Genomic DNA, 25,145 nt, shown 5'->3' on the forward strand with positions numbered 1-25,145 from the left:
AGAAGTACTTAGCAAAATATAATTATTAATCTAAGGTACAGGCTATTTAAATATATTTTTATTTTTATTTTTATTTTTATTTTTATAAAGAAAATATGCATTTCCTGGAGTTATGCTAAGATTTTCTAGACATACTTATATATTTCAAGTGATTAGGATTTCATTCACTCCCTATAAAACAGCAACACCCAGAGAATAACAGAAAAGTGGAGACTGAGCAAACTGTTAGAGAAAAGCACAAAAATGATGCCCTTTAATTTGATAAGATAGGAAATATATTCTCACAAAACAAGTTATATGCACAAACAAAATCAAGTACCTGGTGATACATGAAAACATTTTCTTTGGGAGGAAAAAGGCAAGAAGTGCCTTTTCTCCCTGCCCTTTCTTTTTCAAGTATAATGATTTATTTTAATTTTTACACCAATATCTTAGAAGGTAAAGGTCAAAGTTATCACATGCCAACTAATTTCAGATTCAATTTCAGTGTAACTTCTACGTCACCTCCAAGGCAAAATTTTTCTCATAGAAATTCAGGTGCAAATTCAACTTGACATAATCAAGCACTGTCAAAAGCTCATGTTTTTAGTTAGGAGAGATTTATTTCAGCTTAGCCAATTAAAGAACGGGTTGATGAACAGAAGCAAGCCTTCCTTACACCAAAATAAGGTTCTGCAAAGCCCCTTGCATCATAAATCTGACCTCACACTTTGAATTCTATATTCTGTGGTACATAAGACTTTTTTATGTCATCTCCATCCTCTGACAGAAACCTTAATCTAAAGGACTGAAGAAAACTGAGAGCTTAAGAAGGACAGAAAGTTCAGGACAAAGTACCCCTAGAGAAAGTAAATTTGTCATGTCCTAGAAAGGGAAACACATGCAAGTTTATAAAGTTCAAATAGGAAGTAACAAAACTTTTACCCTTTTTACAACTTAATCATGGGATTCTTCTCTACAATGCTAAGATGTGAAAGAAAAAAAAAAAGTGTCACATGAAACAGAATCATAGAATCATAGAATTATTTGGGTTGGAAGGGATGCTGAAGATCATCTAGTTCCAACCCCACTGCCAAGTGCTGAGATACCTTCCACTAGACCAGGTTGCTCAAGTTCTCTGCTCAGCCACAAACAAGCCTTGAACACTTCCAGGGATGGGGCATCCACAGAGATGATGAGAAGTGCAGAAAGTCCCTTCTGTAATAATGACTGCAGGGTATTGACAAGTGACATCTTTAAAAAGGGAAAGTACAGAAAAGCACCTTCTACAAATATTTCAGGAGGTGAATTAACAGTGAGGTTGGTTAAAAAATAGCTCACTGGATAAAGTGTCGACAGACTAGATGAAGACAGCACAAACTCAGACTAAGTACATATTAATGAAAAGACAGTAAGGATTTCTTTATCCCTTATTTCAAAAATTACAGAAATATTTTTAAAAAAATAAAATTGTATTTGTCTTCAAATGAAAAGAATTAGAAGGAAACATGAGCTCTGATAAACACCAAAAAAGCAAATTAATTTACTGCAGATATACAAATGAGTAGGAAAAGGATTTGTACCATATCAGATGAAGGAAGCTTCACAGAGATGAGAGGAACAGTAACTTCTCAAAATATGAAAGGAGCAATAAAGGAATAGTTATAGAAGTTATTGATAGCTGCAGAAATGTTACTCATTCTTGGCTTCAGTTCTCCTTAGAGAGATCAGAATGCACTTCAGAAGCCAATGTCTGGAAGAATTCCTGGTATTTAAAGTATCAATTAGGGGAGTTGTGAGAACACTAAAATATATTTGAAATAAATCTCCCAGTGGCTCTCAGTGTCTACTGCATTGTGAAATGTTTCATACCACAGCAAGCTGTGATATGTGAGCTAAGAAAAAATAGACTGAACAGACAGAAAATTATTCAGCCCAGGGAGTCCCTTGTGTGGACTAAAGATGTTAGCACAGTCAAGGAAGAGTCCGCTAACAGGGACACCACCAACATGCAACATATCTCCACAAATCTTGTCTGAGTTTACTTGATACGACAAAGACAAGAAAATAGGTTAAAGCAGTTACAGCTTCTTAGTGCCACACTGTGATAAGTCAACAAGCTGTAGCTAATATTTCTAAATTTTCTTTTACAGAGGGAGAGATATCCAAACACACTGATTTCTCCAAGCAGCCCTACTAAGGGTATCCCCACCAGCTAAAGTCTAGAAATGCTCAGATGACAGAGTTTTCCATATCAGCAGACATGACAGTTCAACAACATGCTTTGACACATGAGCCAATTCAATTTTAGTGTTCATCTTAACCATTCAATCTGTCATTTGTACCCCGGAAACTGCCAACGCAACAGAGTATGGAGACTGTAATAGCAAGAGATTGCTAGGAAAAGCTACAAAATGGTATTTTTATATACTATAAGGAAAAAATAAGTAGTCCCAAACCACCTACTTGTATTTTCATCCAAAACTTGTGAACCACTGAGTATAGCTATATAGCTATAAAAGCTTTGTACAGCTAAGAAGTGAAGTGGTATGAGGAAGGTGTTCACTGAATTTCAAGGAAGAGAACAAAATTATCTGAACAATTAAGAGGCAGGAGCCATAAGAACCATAGGATTAAACATCTAGAATTTTTTCTAAAATATTCCAAATTTTACTTACTGCTGCTGTACTGCTCTTTGTCACATTCTCCAGTCCTCCACACAGAGCTTTTCTGTCCTTCTGTGAAGCTTAATATGCATTATTACCCTCTCATTTCCATGGAATTCCTTCATTTTCTATCAAAACAATAAATATTTAACTCTGCATAATTTAATGCACTGAAAAAGTTGCCCACAAAATGGGGAGGTTTTCTATTCATTGCTCTTCTTTCAAGCCCAAAAAATTACCGACTCATTCTTCACAGTATAAATTCTAAGAATGTTAAAAACGTAAACAACTGAAAGAAGAGGTCAAAAAGTCTGACTCAATAAAATGTAAGCTGCATTACTACACTGGCTCTGTCAGGTAGACTCCAGGAACAATAGAGTAGAGGGCTCATATCTAAAATTTTACTCTCAAAACAACGAATATAAAAAATGGTAAGGAGGGAGTTACATTAAAGCTGAAAAAACAAACTGCCTTCTGACAATCTGCTCATAACATGTACAAAAAACAAAATTAGGAGGTCATTGCTAGCCAAGTAAAATAAAATGCATACGATAAAAATGGCTGTTAAGCAAATCAGTCAGTGAAATATTTACCTCAGAAGAAAGACAGGGGTTACTAATTAAACCTGATAGGGAATTCAGCATGTATATTGCACACTGATATGGAAACCCTATGTCAAATTTCCTTTTTACCCATAACATTAAGTTATGGCAATGTGCTCTGTTAGGCTTTTAAAGAATGCCTTTTTAAAGTTCTGTGTACAATCCCATTTAGAGCAGATGGAAGATGAATTAATAATGGAGCAACAAAAGTGCAAACAGTATATCTCAGAATGAAAACATTCTATTCCGCATGGGCCAAGGATCTAATAATTTACAACACGTGGCTGTACCCTCGAGTTACACGCTACCTAAATTAATCACTACAAGCCTTATTGGCCTGGACCTGCAACTTATATCAAGCCAGTGTGTATTGTGAAGAAAAGATGACAAAGGTGTAACTTTGCAGGTTCAGTTGAGAATGAAACAAGGGGATCTATTTGGCTACATGGTTGTCATTCTTCTCTGATTGAGATGATGGTACTTTTTAAGGGATCATTTGAAAATAAAGACCTTTTTAGGTCATCTTTTGGTGACAATCATCAAATTAGACAGAATTTCCACCATGTTTCTCATATCTGGAGGCTATTACATGAACCTTCAGGAAAGATATCTGAAAGAAAAGACCTCTAAACCAGTGGGGGGAAAAATATCCACACAAATAAAATAATCTTTTAAATACTAATATACTTCTAGAGAAATTAAATTTCTGTTCTTGACACTTTAAAGACTCCTGATATTCCAGAAACAGACTTTCACATATGACAAATAAGTTATAAAAACCAAGCTCTCCTGAAGTTTATGTCTTTTTTGTACTATTTAACAATAAAATATTTTCATCTTCCTCTAGGCCTTGATCAAACAGTTGAAGTCAGATTAAAGAAACAATTATGTTCAGTAGTAAGTAAATTGAAGATAGTAAAGTCAAGCCTAATTCAGGAGGGAGTATGAACACGAAAAATATTTTTCTTGGACAAAGGGCCCAGATGAGATCTAAGGTTCCAACTCAGCTAACTATTACAATATTTCCTCTTCAATCATACAAATAGTTCCACTAATTTTAAAAAAGGTTGGTTGCATGCTGCTTATGTTTGTCAAAAATAAAAAGAAAAGTTAAGTTTCACACCTATATATCTGTAACACAAAAACACACCTGTCACTAAGGCAGATATATGTGATATAGAGGAATTTTACCCTGGCAAGTTGTTTTCCAATATATTGCCTTTTTACAGTAAGCTTTTGGGACAATACTCAACACTTATGAAACAAGATCAGCAGGGAAATAGAAGATTCAAGTGTTTTCATTTTGGTTAGTGCTGTATTCCTCTTCAGGTAATCATTTCCAAAATGCTACTTCACTATTGCAGTATACCTTCAGAAAAAAAGATTATTATTATTGTTATCATCATTTCTTTTGGATGTGGGACATAATGCACGTATTTCAAGGACATGGGAGTACCCTGCTTGAAATTTTATTTTTTCCAGCAAAATTATGAATCTATCAACCTGATGCAAAGAGCTACTCTACCATAAACTCAGTGATTGGACCTTTCAAAGGAGCAACCAGCTTGGAAAAGAAGTATGCATTGGCACGGATTTGAGAGCCATCAAAGTAAATCAGGAGAAAGTGGGTTTCTTTCAATTGCTCTTCCTTCAGCAAGTACCCTCTGCTCAATGTCTGATTAGAAGCTCTTGGGGGAAAGCTGTGATTCCCAGGTAACGAAAGAAAGTTTCGTTAGATGGCACTATTTCCTCTAAGTCAGGACACAAGAATTGACGGGGACACTTCATGGTGGCACCGGTTTTGAACTCCTGAGCAATGTTTAAATCAGAGTCACTAGCCGTGCAGGATCATTAAAAAATGCTATGGAATTTTTAGAAGAGCATCATAGGTAAACTGGAGCTCAGCCCAGAATAATATTCCTGATGGATGAGCAACATTTGCTTCAAATTCAATTGGATTGAGTCAATTTCAGTATCACTGTCAGGCTCTTCCAAGCATTTTAAAAGATTGTGGCTGAACATCAGCTTTTATCTTACAACGCGCTTCTGTGCATTACTTTAGATGCACAGTCTGTATGCACAAGAGTCTACAAACAAAGGCAAATAATTCAGTATATTTATTAGTGCTGCAGATCAAAACTATATTGTTGACTATAATTTGTGTTCGGGGCCAGTGGACTCCCAGCTTCAGTTTTAGACTAGCTTGGAAAAAGTTCTGCATAGGGTATTGAGTAGGAGAAAAAAGATAAACAGAACAAATAAAATCTTAGTTCAGGTACGAATAGAGTTGTAACACTGAAGTTTGGCAGAGAGACAGAGACAAATCTTTTTTATTAAACAAACATGTAACCTCTCAGAGAAAAAAGTCAGTCTGCCTGCAAAGTGTAGGTTTTTTGTTGCTTTTTACTTTTAATACTTGGGAAGTATATAACTCAAAAAATAATATATGCATGTTTAATTAGCCAGATTTTGAGAAGAAAATTTTGGAGAAGAGACACTGGAAGAGGTAGCTGAACAAACTTTTATTTTTGCTGCACGTTTATTGGTGGAGAGAGGAAGCTGTGCCATTTCACAGCAAAGATTTAGATAGCTAATCTGGACAAACAGCTCTGGCATTTCCTCACTTGAATGCTTAATTCGTTAGCCTTCAGATTTATCTTACCTGCTTTTCACACAAATGACAAACACGTTGCAATCCCTCAAAAAAAAGTCTAACAGTAAACTTTCACTCTTATTCCCTTTAAAAAAAATTAAAAGAGAGAAAAGAAAACAAGTAGAAAAGAAATCTCAATGCGGAAAATCCTCATACCACATCAAGGTCATCTGACAGTATTCAGGATTTTGGGGAACAATAAAAGATTGTTTGCCACTGCCAGAATCTAGAAGATTAAACATAAAATAGCACTATAAACACAAACTTCTTTCCATAATTTGCACTATCATAAACATATGGGAAATCTCAGGACAGTGCACACTTTTTTAGCTGTTTGTATAGGCTCATATCCTATGGGAGATTTCAAATGGGCTTGTCTGATGGGACCAAGAACATGACATAAAATGAAAATAAGCCTACCTAATATTGTTCCATTTCTTTTTCTTTTCATGTTCAGTTGCTGGTTTACATGCATTCTTTAAACTGCCATATTTTCACAGTCCCACAAAACCAAAGAGGAAACATAGGACTGAATTAAATCCACAAAAAAAAAAAAAAATTATGTGATATCAATACCTCAGAAGGCTAGTATTCTCTGTGGTTGGTTAAGAACAGCTTCCACTGGCCAGTTGCTTAAACACCTGCCTTGTAAACAAATCTTTACAAGACCTCACCATTAATGCACAGTTGAAGCTTTTCATTTGTGAGATTTTCCTCTTAAGAAAACCTTCAGTCAAAAATTATCTTACAAGTTACAGTTTAAGGAGGCTGCAGGAACTAAATTTCCTTGCCCCAAGGAAAACAAAGTTCCCTAGAGGCAAACAGGAAATTTAGTAATACATACTACATTTCAATGCATATTATCAGATCATTTTACATAATAACATAGCATAAAAAGGAAATGCACAATCTCAAAGGCATTAGCAAATTACAATCTCTTTGAGAAAAACTAGGTTCAAAAAAAAAAAAAAAAAAAAAAAAAAAAAAAAAAAAAAAAAAAAGCAGCCCCAAAATCCAGATTCCAAACTCATGTTGCATTTCCAGAGAAACTCTATTAATTTCAACCCTACCTAGGAATTCAATCTGGCTTCTGGCAAAAGTAAATATCTAGAATCTTAACAGTTAGAATATAGTCCTCATTTCAGGAAAGTGCCCTCTCTACATGTCTTTTGGGAATTATCATTTTGGATCAAAATACTTTGAAAATACTTTCTTACTGTGGCACAGTATGAATTGCATTGATTTCAGTGGACCTACCTGACAACAGTAAAATTTTAATCCCTGAGTATGATACCTGAATTTAGTCAATGCAGAACTACATAAAATAATGAAATGCATCTATACACAGATAGAAATCTATTTCTATTATTTAATTAGAAATACAATTTTACCTATATTTTCAAGCTAGAAAACAGTGAAGTCTTCTCATATTGTTGGTACAACATTTGAGAGCACTGAAAAGCACTTAAGAAATAGCTTGTGAGCTGACATTTAGGACCTAAATGCCAGCGGTCACTGCACACCTCATAAAACAAAGAGGATGTTCTTTTACAGAATTTGGCATTTTATTACTAATATTCTTATTACTTTGACCATTATTCTATCAGCTTTGACTGTTCTATAAGGCCTGCACCATGAGAATGAACACAAACTTTGCCATTTGCTTCTGCAGATGTAACAGTGATCACTCATATCCAGAAGACAAAGTCTAATGTATTTCCTCATTTTTTTCAAGGAGCTCTACAAGTAAAGCCAACTGGAAAGCAATCTGAGTGCATGAAGACACACAACTATATGAAGTACAATATGCAAATTGCAATTTAAAGGAAGAAAACAAAAATCCTTTTCACATGCAGCAAGCGCATGGGAACTTTTATTTTTGTGCATTATATCTCAAATTTCCTATCTTTGCGTGATACAGGAAGATAAGAGAATGCATTTAGACATCATTAGTGGAAAAAACACAGAAAAAGCAATGAAGCTCCACTCTTTCAGATGGAAGTTTGTCTACAATTACCCACAGGTAGGAAAAACAGGGAGAATGCATTGCTTTCATGGAAAAGACAAGTCACTACAAGAACTTATTCTTAATATATGCTACTGACAAAAGCCATGGGAGCTCATATAGGCTACCTCAGAGGACATAAGGCTACCCTCTTTGCCTCTTACAGAGAGAAGTTACCATGCATAATTTCCTTTTGTACTAGTGAACTCAAAAGTTATCTTCGGCACCACAGAAAACCAAAACAAACAAAAAAAAGTGGCAGGGGGACATTGACATGTTGTCCACAGTAGGACAGAAATAAGTTTTGATCAAGTCTGATCCTAAATCCTTTCAACTGTGTTTTCTACCACAAGGAAAACAGCAAACATCCATCTCTCAGCTGTTATGGCAGATGGCAACCAAGTACCACATAGACATTTACTCCCCAACCTCCTGGCAGGATGGGCAGGAGAATCAGAAAAAAAAAAAGTAACACTTTTGCATTGAGTTAAGAACAGTTTAATAATAGAAACAAATTAAAATACAATAATGGTAATAATATTATTATTAATGACAATAACAATAATGAAAAGAGAGAAAGAAAACCCAAGAGAAAAAAAATATGTCGAATACAGCTGCTAATAATCTGCTGACCCACTCCTAGTTGATTCCTGAGAAACAATCACTCACTTCTGGCCAATTCTGCCAATTTATATAGCGAGAAAAAAGTTCTATGGTATGGAATATCACATCCAGGTCAGCTGTCCTGGCTATGCTCCCTGCCAACTCTTTGTTCAGCCCCTCACTAGCAGAGAATGAGGTGCTGGAAAGTCCTTGACTTAGCATAAGCACTACTTAGCAACAATCCAAACAACAGTGTGTTATCAACATTATTCTCATACTAAATCCAAAACACAGTACTGTACCAGTTACTAAGAAAAAAACTAACTCTATCCTAGCTGAAATCAGGACACAGCTCACACCCAAAAGAAAGCTTATCCTTGCTAGAGAATTCAATCTGAAGGATAAACTTATTTTTTTATTTTTTTTCTTATTTTTTTTTGTTAGGATTACAGTTTTTAATGTAAACTCTGGTGGAGAAGGGAAAACCAAGCCTGCTGCTATGGCTGTTTTGAAGAGAAAGGTCCCACAGAATGGACAGTCAGACTTTGTATTGCCCTGGTCTCCTCTTAGACCAGCTGCTCTGCTGTCAGTGTAGCTGCACAGGCTGTGAGAATCTACTGATGAGGGTATCCTTAGAGTGCCGAAACATCACAAAAAAGGTTGAATGCAATTTTGTTCTTAAACAAGGGCACTGTTTAACCCTGTGCATTTTTTTTTTAACAGAACATGATTTCTACTTTTTTTCTCATCTCAGAGGGAGGAAAATCATAAGTCATATGTTTCCAAACTTGGCAACACAGTTTAATATTTAACAGTGTCTTGGGAAGCAAAATATTGCTTAAAGAAAAAATAAATTCAATATAATAAAAACAATGAAATTATCATTGGGTGTAAGCATTATAATCAAGGTCCTTTTTAATACCCCAACTAAAAAAAATAGCCTAACAATTATAATTCTCTTTGCTATTACCTATTCAGAAGTAATTGAATGTGTCCACTAATTTAACTCTTTTTCTTTCTCCTGTCAACACAACAAAAAGATTATATATAAAAGATTCTATAATTAATAATCCATATTGTTATGCAGGATATGAGAAATAGAAAGGTACAAATATGTGTTATTTTTCTCTTCAATTTATCTCTATGGTAAACAATAAAATATATCATTAATATATCACATTTACATAGGACAGAGCAGAAAGTAATGAAACATAAATATTATTTGTGCAGCATATCTCTTACTATCATGTGAGGAAAGGAAGTAAGATGTCACTGAAATCAAACCCAAACCCCAAAATTTTAATGATCAACAATTATTATTTAGTATATTCATCATATTTATTATATATATTTCTATCTATTATATTTAGCATATGGCAATGTTAGTGGATAATAAGAACAGATTTGGTTAAAATAAACAATACAAAAGTTGTCTTACTTCTCCAATGCACTTTGTTCTAACCTTTCTTTCTCTTTCCTCTGACGTTCTTTGTTCTTCTTAACTCGAGTTTCCCACAGTCCTCTTATGACAGAAAAGTCAAATATTACCACCTGATGCCCCATATTGTTGACATTAAGCTTCTCCTGCAAGAACAAGTCAATTCTGCAGAAAAGGAATAATGAGAAAAATAAAGATCCAAACTATCATATTTCATTAAAATTGTCTGGGGCAAAGAGCTGAAGTCATAAGAAATATTAACATAGTATGTTTTCCATCTTACCCAATTTATTTAGGGTTTTGTGCTGGTAGTAATTAATGTGGCACACAATTGACTTCTACATAAAATCCATGGCAACAGATACACATTGAATTTTTTATATTCCTTACATTTTTTTGTTTTCAAGATAAAGACAGAGTTGCAAAAAAAAACCTGGTTTGATTAAGTAACACTGATGAAAATAGCTTTAAAGGCTTTGCATTTTAATAATTTCTGTGACTAATATTAAAAAGAATGCTCATAAAGAATTCATTCATTTTAAATCATGCAAAAGTGATTCATCTGGAGTTGTTGTGTATTGATCTTCATGACCTCAAGCCATCCTATTTCAATGGAATTTGTGCAATTCCAGTGTTCCATAAGTATGTGTTTATCTATGAAAGACATTGAAAGACCAGCCCTGTAACACACTAAAGAATTTACCTAAGGCAGAGACATGGGGAAGGTTTTGTGAACACGTCATGGTCCCCACTTACTAACACGTCCTTATTCTGGCCAGTCAAGAGGGTTGACTTTGCAGCAGCCAGGAGGGCCATGGCCAGAACCCTGGGGTTATTCACCTCCGTAAGTGCTGAGGTAGTCACACCACCCTTTTTCAGTTTACTGGAGTGCACTGTCAGATAACACCAGGTCATAATGAGCAATCACAGGTGAATCATTCGCCTGTCCTGTACCCTGTTATTAGTGGGTGGGGTTTTTTTCATTTCTGTTTCCACTAAATCATTCTTATGTCAACCCTTGATCTTTATGTTTTTGTGCCTCCCATTCTTCTCTTGATCCTGCTACAGGGGGGGAAGGCAGGCAGTGAGAGAGTAGCACATTGTCTGGTATGTTTCGAGAAGGAACACTAAATCAGGGAATACCATTTCTAAACCACAACTTGTATAGAAACACATTCCAACAGTCAAAGGCTTGATATCAGTGCATCAGGTTCCATGCAGCTAAAAACTGATGTCAACCAGAAAAGGAAGGTCAAAGAATACGTACCTCTGATGTAAAATGCTGGAAAACTGGTAGCAGTGGGCAAGAAGAAAGCTTAGTTACTCATTCTTTAATGGCAACCTCTTTTCCCACCCTTTTTGACTGGGTGAACTGCAGGATGTGACTGGAAGAGAAAACCCCCTCCCACAAGATCAGGTTCATGACCATCTGAGGAACGTGAACATACAAAAGTTTTGGGGGCCTGATGAGATGCGTACCAGAGTTCCAAAGGAATTGGCTGATGTGGTTGACAAGACAATCTCCCTGATATCTGGAGTCACGGAAGTCAAGGGAATTGCCCCTGGTGAGTGGAAAAAAGGAAACACTGCACCCATCTTTAAGAAGGTTAGAATGAAGGATCTGGGGCATTACCAAACTGTCAGCCTCACTTCTGTGCCTGGGAAAGTCCTGGAAGAGATCTTCCTACAAGCTATGCTAAGGCACAAAGAGAACAGGAAGATGATTTGGGATAGCCAGCATGGCTTCACCAAGGGCAAGTCCTGCCTGACCAACCCAGCAGCCTCCTGTAACAGAGTGGCTACACCGGTGGACAAGGGAAGAGGGCTACAGATGTCATTTATCTGGACTTGTGTAAAGCCTTTGATACAGTCCCCCACAATGTCTTTCTCTCTAGTTTGGTGGGACATGGATATGACAGGTGGACTGTAGGATAGATAAGGAATTGGCTGGACAGTCACATCCAGGGAGTAGTGGTCAACAGCTCAGAGTCCTGATGGACATCAGTTACAATTAGTGTCCTGCAGAAGTCTGTATAGGCACCAGTATGAGTCAATATCTTCATTTATGACATTTACAAAAGGATCAAGTGCACCCTGAGCAAATTTTTAGAGGACATCAAGCTGAGTGGTGCTGTTGACACGCCTGAAAGATGGCATGTTATCCAGAGGGGCCTGGACAAGCTTGACAAGTGGGCTTATGGGAATTTCCCACTTATTTTCTGACTTTCCCAGTTGGCAAAGTGCCACTTGCTGCACTAAGTGCAAGTGCAAGAAGACCAAGGGCAAGGTCCAACACTTTAAAACACAGGCTGGGGGATGAACAGATGGAGGGAAACCCTGCCGGGAAGGCCTTGGGGATGCTGGTGAGTGAGAGGCTGGACAGGACTGGCAATGTTCATTCACAGCCCAGAAAGCCAAATGTGTCCTGAAGTGCATCAAAAGGAGTGGTCAGAAGGTTGAGGAAGGGGATTCTTCCCTTCTACTCCACTCTCATGAGGACCCAACCTGGAGTGCTGCATCCTCCTCTATGTTCCTCAGCACAGGAATGACATGGGCCTGTTTGAGCTAGTCTAGAGAAGGACCACCAGGATAATTAGAGGGATGGAAAACCTATCCTTCAAGAAAAGACTGGAGAATTGGGGCTGTTCAGCCTAGAAGAGAGAAGGTTTTGGAGTAACTGGAACCATCCAGTACCTGAAGGGAGCCTACACGAAAGATGGAGAGAATATGTAATTATAAGACAGGGGGAATGGATTCAAACTGAAAGACATGGTTTAGCTTAGATTTTCTGAAGATATTCTTTACTGTGAGGTTGGTGAGGCACTGGAAAATGTTGTCCAGAGAAGCTGTGGATTACCTATCCATGCTCAAGACCAGGCTTGGTGGGGGTCTGAGAAACTCAGTTCAGTGAGAAGTATCCCTGCCCAGGAACTGGATGATCTTTAACGTCCTGTCCAACCCAAGCCATTCTATGATTCTCTGCATGAAACACAGCATGACTTACAAGTTTTTGTTCCCTACAGGGTTCAGTACCAACACAGGAAACTAATCACCTACTAAATCTCTAATGCAAGATGAACAAATCTTGATAAAAGAGGTGAAACTATACTTTCTTACTCAGAGTCACTGATGAGGTATAATAATCGCAATATACTGGCTCTCATGAAATGTAGCTAGATTATCAACAGAGGAAGGTCAGTTATTTAAACTTTGTGTGAGGTGTTACTAGAGAACACATTTATTATACCATTTATAAGCTTAGGGAAATTTAAAAAAAAAAAAGTAGAAGAAAACCCTGCTTGACCATCTACTTATCAGTTAAAGATAAATCCTCCCCTTCCTTTCCTGTGTGTCTTCAAGCTCATGTCTATAATTTTTTCCTCAGATGCTACTGTGATCATTTTTTCCAAGCACTGTGTCCTTCAGCTGGGGCTATTATTATCTGTCCTTCTGTTATAATATTGAGGACAAAGGGGAAATTTTTCTCCCCTCTGTATTTTTTCCCTTGTAACTTTGCAACTGTCCCTTTTCTCTTTCACCCCCTTTCACCTACAGATCCCTTGGTAGAACATAACACATAAAGGAATAATTTATTCTGATCCAGAAAAACACCCTCATAAACATCCTCTAGAAAATGCACAGCATGGACTAAAAGGAATTATGCATAGGTACATGCAGAACAAAGGTACCTACTGCTTACCATGTTAGCAATCTCAGTAAGAAAGGCCCTTTCAAATACCAACAAGTACTGGCTCAGAAACTGGTCAGAGACCACTATCATTCTGTTTACACAGTCTTCTGTATCTTAGGATGTTTATATAAAATGTTATCTTTGTTGTTCATAAAGGTGCATCTATTGCTTGTTTATCTTGGCTAGCACTAAAAATGAGGAAAAATAGTTCCTAACCTATCTGGAACTAGCAGCTGAAAACAGCTGAGTTAAAACCCCATTAAAACAGTGTAATTAAAACAGTGACCTTATTCTCTGTGGAAAGGATTGTCCTTCTAAAACATATTCACTACTAATTTTCAGCAACTGTTTAAGTCATAAAATTAAATGTTCACCTCGGCTTACAGGAGAAAGAAACCCAGTGACAAGGACTTCACCCCTCACAGTAACTGCAGACCATCAGTCACTCTGCAGAGTCTAATCCATTTTAATAGAACAATTCATAGAAGTGTTTTGGTAGAAAGGCTGTTGCAGAAGCTGAATTTTTGCAAGACAGTGAAGTTGCAGCTGGACACTTGACCTGTGCTGGAACTAGATGGCCTTAATCAACACAGAGCCTGAATAGACTATGAAAGCTGTCCTTTTCCTTGACTTGTTTCACAGCTTCCTGTCTCACAGGTTAAGTCATCCATTCTTTATTGAGACTCTGATTTATTAAACACTAGGTTGGAAAAGTTTGTTTTATTCACATGTTGCTTTTATCCACATACTGCTTTTACCCACATATTACACTAAGGCAACTACATTTGCAATTTGCAATTACACGCAAGGTATTGCAGCGTTTTCTTCTATGGTAAAATCAAAAAGAGGAGGAACTTGGGTGGGAGGTGAGAGCTGTCCATAATGATGCCTCAGAATTAATCTCTTCAAAAGGAGCAAAGCCACAAATCCTGATCAGATTACAGGGTGACTAAGGCTTTAGAAATATGCATCAGGACAAATGTGAAATGCTTTTTGACATCTATAACTCTGGAAAGGTCACCTAGCAATCTTCACAGGGCTGTTCCTTACCCTATATCATTGTCTAAAAAATGGGCATGAAGTATCAAGCACAATGGCAGAATATGTATTTGCCGAAATTCTGACACCACCATTTTTCTGATGAGATGTTGCCCAGAAACAAAAACTGGCTAAAGTTAGGCTTAACTGTTACTAAGTGTAGGTTCTTCAGGATACCTACTCAGGTATGGCAAGAATTTATGACAGAAGAAGAAACTGCTAATAATGATTTTGATTTCTAGAAATACATATTGAAATTGTGCAGTAGATTTTTCTTCCAAACATCAGATTAGGCCTGTAGAGGAAAACTCAAAGCTATCATCTATTATTCACAGGTGGTAAGTTACATTTGGATAGAGAAAAATCTCAATCATACACTTCTTTCTAACTTCTTCCCTTCAACTAGGAACTCAGTTATATTTCCTCACAGACCTTAGATTATTCACAGGTAATCCCTTATTATAATTTTGTCAGTGTCAGAAACCATAGCAAAGTTAGAAAGCGTCTCTAGAGGCTACCTCATCTGACTGCTCTGCTCAAAGCAGTCATACAGTTATTGACCAAGTCCGTACATCCTGCAGCACCCCTCCTCTTCCCATTTCTCCATCATTTTGTAATACAGCACTGCTTCTTTCTCATTCCATATGTCCATATGACCATTAAGGATAGTCTTTTGTCATACTTGAGGATTACCTGACCCACCCATATGGCAGTAAGTGAAAAACAAAAACTATGTTTTACCAGAAACATTCAACCTTGCTTTCATTAAGGACAAGGCCTGACCACAAAAGTAGTCATGACCTGCATTTGCAAGGCCCTACTTCATAACTACACTGAGTTTGCTGCATAAATTCATTTTGACTTGAGTAACAACTACATCTAAATTATGCTGTAGATCATCAGCATACCTTTCTTGGATGATGCATGTTTATAACATTCATCAGTCTTTTGAGTTATTAGTGAGATAGATCACAAAACAAGGCTATTCAGTAACATGTGAAAATTAATGTACAGCACTTTCCAGGGAAAAAGGGATTCAGGGACGCAAAAAGCAGGCAATATCATTTACAAGAGAATCATATATGGAGAAACTAGTTGTCTGTGTGTATCTTTGGAAGCAAATAATCTTATCCCTAGCCATTTACACCGCCCCAGAAGTTATCTGCAAGACCTTAATCAATATCCTTAAAAGGCTACACACTGGGAAGTCAACCTGATCTTGTCTTTTTGTAATGGTTAGCTCAGAAACAAAGCTGCCCATTCAGGATACTTTTTTTTTTTTTTTTAGCTATTCAAAGATTTTCCCTTCAGAAGCAGCCACACATTACATTTAAGGAAATATTTTTAGGTAATATAATAAATAAATAATCTCAAAATTTTAAAAATAGCACTTTAAAAAAAAAAAATTGCATTACTTGGCAAGGCAACGTGAGAGTTTGTAACCAGAGAAACCTGTAGAAGTGGCAGAAGAAAAAATTTTTCTTTGGCTTCACTCCTTCCTGCTCTTTATGCTTTTTTTAGGAAGAGGGTGAATAAAAAGTCCCTTTGAACACCATGGCCTTTGCAACTTCTCTTCCACAACCAGCAGGCTATGTCAACCTTGTACCTGCTTTCATCAATCACAGGAAATCAGAGGAATCTGTATAAGTGGACTTTGCCTTCTACATTACAAACCAAAGATTCTTTCCCTCCCCACAGATATACTTTCAGCTCAAGATACAATAGCCTGCAAAATATTCTCGATTTCATTGTTCCAGAGTCCTGTGCCTTCACTGGAACACATAACCAAGCCCCTTCTCCTACGAAACAAATCTCTCTGACTCTTCCTATTGTAAGCCCCATCTCAACACTGAGATCAATCTTTTTACCAAGTGAATTTAATAATCTGCAACTTCTCTGGGCCAGCTAAGGTGAGATGAAGTGTTTGCTCTGTAAGAGCACTCTTTTGCTGCCAACATTTGGGTTTGAGTGCCATGTTGCTGTGAGCTATCCCTACACACTTAGAGCAGAAAAACTGCCTTTACAGGCACTTGTATGCAATTTCTGGTCTCAGAAAGACAAAAATACTTTTCCTTAATCTTGCAGAAACTTTATTCATTTAAATGTATCTATAAATAGGCCCATTAAAATCAAACTCCATTTTCATGGGTATAATTATATTGATACTCTTAGGCATTTGGAGGATTAACTGGCAAAACCACACAATCTTAGGGATTATACTCATCATATGTTTTTATTTAAATGATACAATATTAATGCCAAATGTTATTGCTAGTAAAAGTATCTGCCTAAATATCTGCATGGATTAATTTTATTTTAGCATTCATATTATCATATATTTTCTTTTATTGCATAAATTCATCAAAAGTGTGCAGACTGGTCTCTAGCATCTATTTAAGACATTCTTTTTTAAAATAGTAGGGGTACTCAGAAGCACTAAAACAGAATCTCTTCAGCAAGGTGTTGAAAATATATAGGATAGAAGAGAAGATAAGTACTTTATCATATCTATAATCTTTACTATTTTTTATTTATTGTTATCCATGTTGTTGTTACAAATATATGCATACTTCAGATGTCAACTTTTCAATAAAACTGGAGAGGTTTAGTAGGCTGTGCTTTAAATGCTCATGCGGCCTTCAACTACTGATATCTCCAGCCCTTGTTTAATGGTCTGCCACAGATGCTTCCACAGCCATCTTTGATAACAGCCAGTTGTATTGATATGTCATGACCACTTATATTTGTTTCCATGTGACCTCTGAACCCTGAGCAGACATTTGATGACTGGATTTCCTTTTTCTTTTTTTTTTTTTTCTTTTTTTCCACCTTGGGTTAATATAAAGGGAGAAAATTACTTTCAATACCTCTGGAAGTGACACCAACATGAGTATGGAGGACCACTGGAGGCAACTAGGTTTCAAAATTAGGATGCCTTTTGGTAGCTCCTGGTGTTTAATGCCAAAGGAATTTCATCTCAGTCACCTGCACATGCACCATGAGGTCCCATGGACTACCCAATCTTCAAAAAACAGTTTAAGGATACATGAGTTAAAGCAACATTGAATTCTGGATGGAAGGCCTTCCACAGAGAAAAAGTGCTTTTCAAAACAACAACTTCATTGAAAGAACAGTTTTCAGCCTTTCTGGGCTTATCTCAGTATCTGAGACACATTGATCAATGTGTAGACACCTTGAGAAGTATACAAAAAAAAAAAAAAAAAAAGACAAGGCAAGGTCTTTTTTGAAAAGAAAAGAAGTGGAGCACAAGAGTAGTATTCTTAGATATGATGACTCTGTAGTGTGCTAAGATTAACTGTACCAAACTGTTCCACAGCTTCTCACTGTTTACCAACACTATCTGTCTTCTCTGCAGTGGGTAGAATACAGCCAATGATAGTGAAAATTACATTGGCTTTATTATAATAGAGTTTAAAGTCCTCTGAACATAGCTGGGAGCAGTGTTAATGTGGGCCAACTTGTGTGTGCACAGTATTCTGTAGAACAAGACCTGTATCTTCTCTTGAATCTGAAAGAGTCCAACACAGTTTTGATACGACAGATACAGCCAGTATTAGTCTCTGTTAACAGCTCTCCTGGTTTCACATGGCACCTAGTTTCCCTAAAAATGAGTACTGTGTATCCTTTCCTCTGCTGTTTTATGTGGGTTATTAAATTATTAATTTTTTTTTTCTTCAATTTGCTTAACAACCTGGTTCACTTGGGCCCTTTTTCTTTCAGATAATCACTGTGGGAAATCTGATGCACTCTAATGAATATTACTGGCAGATTTACATGGGGGAAAATGTGAGTGAAATATTTCCTACCAATCCTGCAAATAATTTCCTAGGAAATAAGCTCACTCACACTGTGCTCCAGAATTATCAAGTCATTTATCTCTCAAGTCTTTAAATAATTCAGAGGAAACCTGACATTTGTATAGCAACTGAACACATTTTTTATGTTATCAGGAAAAGATTAAATTAGAGAAACATGCTGTGATTGAAAGAGCAATAGAGATTGTGGCAATGTTCACTGTATACAGCTATATTTCGCTAACTGAGCACAGCTTGTAAATGTGGTAGTGCTTCTCTATGACAGTTGACGAGTGGGAGAGGGCTGCAAAGTGGGAAGCTGCTCCTCCCTACCTTGTTTTGCTTCTAGTAACAATCTCTTACTGTTCTACACCAGCAAGGAATTATTCTGACTGCTAATTTGGTTGGTTTATCTGTCACTAGTCTTGACAGAAGTGCAGATCTGACAGTGAGAGTTTGAGATCTGGGATGATTGTTTTTCAGAACACATATGCATGCATGCATATGATTGCTGGCTCCTGGGGAATATGTGGGCAGAGCAATGCAATGGATCACAGTGGTATCCCCCTGAAGGCCTGGATCCCCAGAGATCCAATAAATGTAGCTACAACACAGAATAAATACAAGACGAAAGAGACAAGCTGCTCCAGGGCTGGAGAAGGCAGTCCTGACAACTGGACATGAGCCCAGATGTTTTGGAAGTTTGAAATGTTCCTTCCTGCTCTCTCAAGAGTACAGTCTCACCCAGCTGCCTCCTCCATAAACAAACACAGACAGGCAGTGACACTTTCAAGCTATTAATTAGTCCAACTTTCAATTAAGTTAATTTCAAAAATTAGTGTCTTTCTGTATCATGGGGTTTAATCATGAATGCTTTGATGAATGTGGTCTTTTAGTTTTATTCTTTAGCCATTTCATGAAAGAGACATTTGTGAATAGAGTCTGGTGTTATCCTCTTTCATACACAAATAAATTACTTTTGCATTGTTTACACACCACAACTAAGAGAAAATATATCTTTTTTTAACCTACTTATTACGTTTCAGGTAAAAATAGTTGTGAATACTATAAAATTAAAAACAGATAGACAAGGGCTGAACTTGGTTTCCACACATTTTTTAAGTGCATATTTCTCTTTGTCCAATGCTGCAGCATAATGCTTTACTGACAGTTTTCATTAATCAGTTCCTATTCTAGATGTAAATTAACCAGTCTCACAAACAAGAGTCCTCTTTATCACTGTAGTCTTCTCATCTTGATTTTTAGACAATTTTTCATCGGGTTATTCATTAATTAGGTCTTTAATTATGCATTAACTAGCAGCTGAATTACAATATTCCTTATACTTTCTCAACTCTTGTAACACTAATATGTTTGCCATCAAGCATGATAGATGTTACATATGCATGGGGATTTATTACAGATGTATTCCCCTAGCACTTCAGTGAGCTGACTAATTATTCTTCCACTGACAATGAAGCTAATGAAACACTGGACTGATGTCTCTGACAAAAATCCATTCTTTTTTTTTTTTTCCCCCACTGGGTATTTCTGAAGAGATGTCTAATTCACTTAAGACTGAGAGAGGGATGATGTATTTGAAATGGACATGTATTTTCAGGTTGCTTCTTATCAAAGGAAAAACAGCTAAAAAATGTATTACATATTGGTAAAGGTGTTGAATCCATGAATGTAGCTGTAGCCAGCAGCAGTAAATTGTCTCAGGTAGCATACAACAGAGTTTTGGAAAACCACAAGCATGTTCTAAGGACTAATTAGAGGGATCCCCCTAAACTTCTCATACACAGACCCATGGCAAATAAATGTGCATTAATTGTCACTGAGGCTTTCATATACAATGATAATATTTTAATTAAGCATAACATTACACTCTCAGGTTTCTCAAACTTGTTTCATGTTCACTGTGTTTTTTAACACAATGTTTCACTGACTTCTTATTTGTCTTAAGGTTTCTGAACAATTCCTGAGAACTGAGGCTACTATTACTTAACTTTCATTTACCCTTAGAGGCTACAGCCTCTGAAGTTATCTCTGTGAATGACCACATCATAAATGTTATTTAAAACTCTCTGTCCTGATACTAATTAATGACCCTCAAAATTTATCGTTTTCTTTTTCTCCCTGGGGGCCATTTTACATGTATTGATCTAAGAATTCAATCCTGTTGCCTACCTCTACTGCAGAAGGAGAGCAATAACCTATGTCCGACCTGTATCAGCCCTATTTCCAGTGTCAGATACAAGATCATTAGTTGTATAATGAGTGAAATTGTCATAATCAACTGCAAAGATTAAATTCTATGATTTAAGATGGCAGAAAATTTAGAAAAGCAAGAGATGTTGCTGCTTTCAACTAGTCCAGCAGTGAAGTTATTTGAGCTCTAATGTCTGAGGAGAGCAAAGTGAATTAAACTCTTTGGTATGATCTACCTCTTTGGTTAATAAGTATTATCATCCTCCCCTGATCCTTGAAACTGTGCTCAGTTAACTACTGTTGAGAGAGCTGGTCACTACCTTTTAACCTACAGAAAGCAACATGTCAATGATAGCACATAAATACTTGTGGTAGCAACAACAACAGTAATGACAATATTTGACTTTAACTTATAGGCTGTGTTCACAAAAGATGTAGTGGGCTGTATTTCCTATGCCAGTTAGATTAACTGTAAGTAGCCTCCAGAAACTGAAGTTCTATAACTCTTTTTAAATTCCACTCTAGATTTTGACAGACAGCAAAAATAAATGACTGACCTCTCAAGCCATTTTTTTTTAATTGAAAATCATTCTCACACCAGCATATGTCCTTGAGATGTAGTAGCAGTGGTTTACTCTAACTGAATCACAGAGTGGAACTTGAAAGATTTGCTAAATTATGAAGCTTGGATTTGTCACAAGTGTAAATCTATTTAGAGAACAATGTACAGGGTGAATCTCACTCTCTTTAAAGATATCCACCAAACATACTGCCTTAGACTAGATGCTGTTTCAGCTATTTTTCCCATATGCATTGGTTTTTAAAGACCCACAGCACAACAGTAGCAACCTGATAACTACTTCTCACTTTCCTTGCCATTTTCCACCTTGACCCCACACATCTGAAGAAACACAATAATCAGCAAAACTGTCACTTACCTACTACTAAAGAACACAAATGTCCACAGCTCCTTAGTGTGCTCTGCAGTTATTCAATGTGGGACACTGAGGTTGTTTATAGCATAGCATTGCTCATGGCCAGCCAGATCTGTTTGAACCCCACAGCATGACTAGCCTTCCAGATATACTAATATGCTATATTTGTAAAGTGATAACATGATCTTTGGTCTTACAGCAGAGACACGGGCAGGATAAAGTGTCTGCACTGCATGACTCAACACAGGATGGAAACAACAGTGCTAGGACAGCATCACATTTTCTTCAAGGAAAGTGTGACAGAGCTAATGTTACTCATGCTTATGTATATTTGTTGGAAAGGGCAAGGAAAATAAAACAAAAATGCACATACAGTTTGAATTCCTCTAGTGCAGTCTACCTTTTCCTTCCTACGTCCATTCAATTCTGAAATAAATATACGTACACAGACTATCACCATGTAGTTTGCATGACTGGTTGGTTTACTGCAAATTCTGCTCTTTCTTGCTGATGGTCGCTCACCTTTTTTACAACAATGCTTGTCACTGACAGCAGTACTCCGACTTTTTGTTAGTGGACCCAGAAGGGCAGGACTGTGGGGAGCCAGAGACCACCTTGCTGCAGAATCAGCATTGCCAGGGCAGGGGCTCACAAGCTCAAGGGGTTGATATGAAGTCCTGAGCCCTGAGCAAAAGGGAAGGGTCCTGGGGGTACAAGAGGGAAGATGGAGATGGATACAGAAGCCCATCAGGACCCTCATGGCCCTCCCTGATAATACTGCATGAATGGTTGACATTGTCTGATTGTACCTTTGATGATGAGAGGGGAGGGGAGGGGAGGGGAGGGGAGGGGAGGGGAGGGGAGGGGAGGGGAGGGGAGGGGAGGGGAGGGGAGGGGAGGGGAGGGGAGGGGAGGGGAGGGGAGGGGAGGGGAGGGGAGGGGAGGGGAGGGGAGGGGAGGGGAGGGGAGGGGAGGGGAGGGGAGGGGAGGGGAGGGGAGGGGAGGGGAGGGAGGAAGGAAGGAAGGAAGGAAGGAAGGAAGGAAGGAAGGAAGGAAGGAAGGAAGGAAGGAAGGAAGGAAGGAAGGAAGGAAGGAAGGAAGGAAGGAAGGAAGGAAGGAAGGAAGGAAGGAAGGAAGGAAGGAAGGAAGGAAGGAAGGAAGGAAGGAAGGAAGGAAGGAAGGAAGGAAGGAAGGAAGGAAGGAAGGAAGGAAGGAAGGAAGGAAGGAAGGAAGGAAGGAAGGAAGGAAGGAAGGAAGGAAGGAAGGAAGGAAGGAAGGAAGGAAGGAAGGAAGGAAGGAAGAAAGAAAGAAGGAAAGAAAGAAAGAAAGAAGGAAAGAAAGAAAGAAAGAAGGAAAGAAAGAAAGAAAGAAGGAAAGAAAGAAAGAAAGAAGGAAAGAAAGAAAGAAGGAAAGAAAGAAAGAAGGAAAGAAGGAAAGAAGGAAAGAAGGAAAGAAAGAAAGAAAGAAAGAAAGAAAGAAAGAAAGAAAGAAAGAAAGAAAGAAAGAAAGAAAGAAAGAAAGAAAGAAAGAAAGAAAGAAAGGAAAGAAAGAAAGAAAAGAAAAGAAAGAAAAGAAGGAAAAGAAGGAAAGAAGGAAAGGAAAGAAGGAAAGAAGGAAAGAAGGAAAATTGTAAGTCAGTCCAAAAAATAGTGTAAGTCAGGAAAACTGTAAGTGGTGGTATGAGAATACCACAAGCAAGGGAGTAGTAGCCCAGGCCAGTGAACAGACAGATGGCTTGCTTGCAAATAACAAAACCTATTGGCAGGCTTGAATCTATTAAAGGCATAGAGTGACAGAAGCTAGTTTGTTCAAAGGTGCTTGCCTACTGCATCCTGCATCCAGTTCACCATCAGCAGTATTCATCTATCAAGTGCCAACTGACCTTGGCTTAAACACAGCCTTGTATGCCTGCCACAGCATTCCCACAGGAATTGCTCCTCATCTAGGTGATCCAGTAGACTGATCAGCATCTATGTACTCATATGACACTGCAGTCTACTGAATCATCCTTCTGGACAAGGACCACTGCCTGGGAACTGGTACAAAAACAGTCATTTCATAAAGAGGTCCGGTCCATTTTGGCTGTTGGAGTTCATGAATCTCATAAACTGGAACAGTTGTGAAATAGAGAAGGAGCCAGCACTGGACTCCCTGACATCCAAGTCTTGGAAATAGCTTGCAAATCTGTCCAAGCTGTTGTTGTTTGAAGCCAGCTGCTCCAGAGACAGCAGCTGTATGGCTTCCACTGATGAATTCCCTCTGAAATCAAAACAGCCCTGGTTATGAATCAGTGTACTATCCTAGGATAGCAGATCCTCTACCCATGAAACTGACAAATCCACCACTCAGATAATCCAACTGATGTAAATGAGAATTGACTATAAACAAATAACCAAGCGATGTTATCTTTTTCCACTTGTGCATCAGCTGTAGCAAAACTTGCCTACTTAACTCAATTTCTTCTTTTTAGAAAACTCACAAAGTAAAGGCAACAAAGATATTAGCAACATAATCCGCTGTATAAATAATTGCCATATAAGCGTACCTGTGCTTATTTTTCTGGCTTATCTTCATTGTTCATTCTAAGGATAACAACATGCAATTAAATTACAGTCAGTAGAAAACTGTAAACATTAAGGTCAGCGTCTAAGTAACACAGGCTGAAGCCAAGACCTAGCATGAAGTAGAAGTGGGAACAGCATTTCATGTAGACAAGGCACCTTCACACCAGACCTTCGGACCTAAAAGACTGAGAAAAGAGTGGTTCTTGCATAGGTGTAATCAAAACATCTACTAGAAAGAAACATTTGACAAGCAACAGCTTTTTAGGGACATATTTCCCATAAATATACAACAAAGTAAAATCCATGCAAAGACTTACAAAAAGTCTGGCTGAAGAAAGAATAGAACTTTCTACAGTAATTTATCACGTACTGAATAAAACTGTTCAGCAAAAATAAAACATTTTGCTTGTTGCTTTGTTTCCATTTTATCCACATGGCTTTCAGTCTTGAACTGTCAGAGCTGCTGAGTAAATGTAATAATACTGCAGAATCCGTAAGTCAAATTAGAAATCACTTCAGCAGGTCAGATTCTTATATCTGCGACCTTTCAGTATTAAGAGGCCAGTCCTTTCTGATGCAATCTCTGTATGCGCCAAAGAAAGATCCAGTTTATAACTCCTGACAAAGCTACAGCCCAGAGATGACTGTTCTGAAATGTGCCTAGAGCATTAGTATGATGAGTTGAGTCTCAGGGAATGTTCATAATTCTGGGCTCTGAGTCACACTATTTTGCTGTCCTACCTGTGCTGTGAGACCTTTTGTGCAGATTTACCTCTGTCATCACACAGGTGTTTCAGCAGGCTTGGCTTGTGGTTCACCTTGTATTTTTTTTCTGGGATTGCACAACTCTTCTGAAAACAAACCCTTACCCTGTCTTCCATGGCTTCAATAGCTTCAACCCCTTTTTACCCTGACTTCAGCTTAAACTTCAATAAACTTCAA

General features: G+C 37.6%; 1 protein-coding gene across 1 annotated transcript in view; it reads right to left on the reverse strand.

The window, feature by feature from the left end:
- Window positions 1-21,731, reverse strand: part of LRRC2 (leucine rich repeat containing 2) — a 49,509-nt gene extending 27,778 nt beyond the window's left edge. Inside the window, exons 1-2 of the mRNA XM_066209006.1 lie at window positions 21,643-21,731; window positions 9,947-10,111 (exon numbers count right to left, since the gene is read on the reverse strand). Coding sequence (XP_066065103.1) covers window positions 9,947-10,071 — 125 coding nt within the window. The 5' untranslated portion in view covers window positions 10,072-10,111; window positions 21,643-21,731. The remainder of the gene's footprint in view (window positions 1-9,946; window positions 10,112-21,642) is intronic.
- Window positions 21,732-25,145: the final 3,414 nt, after the last annotated feature.

This window comes from Chamaea fasciata, unplaced genomic scaffold (genome assembly GCF_029207755.1).
Source record: "Chamaea fasciata isolate MVZ Bird 193981 ecotype frontalis unplaced genomic scaffold, bChaFas1.0.hap1 SCAF_585, whole genome shotgun sequence".
In the NCBI taxonomy this organism is placed as follows: domain Eukaryota; kingdom Metazoa; phylum Chordata; class Aves; order Passeriformes; family Sylviidae; genus Chamaea; species Chamaea fasciata.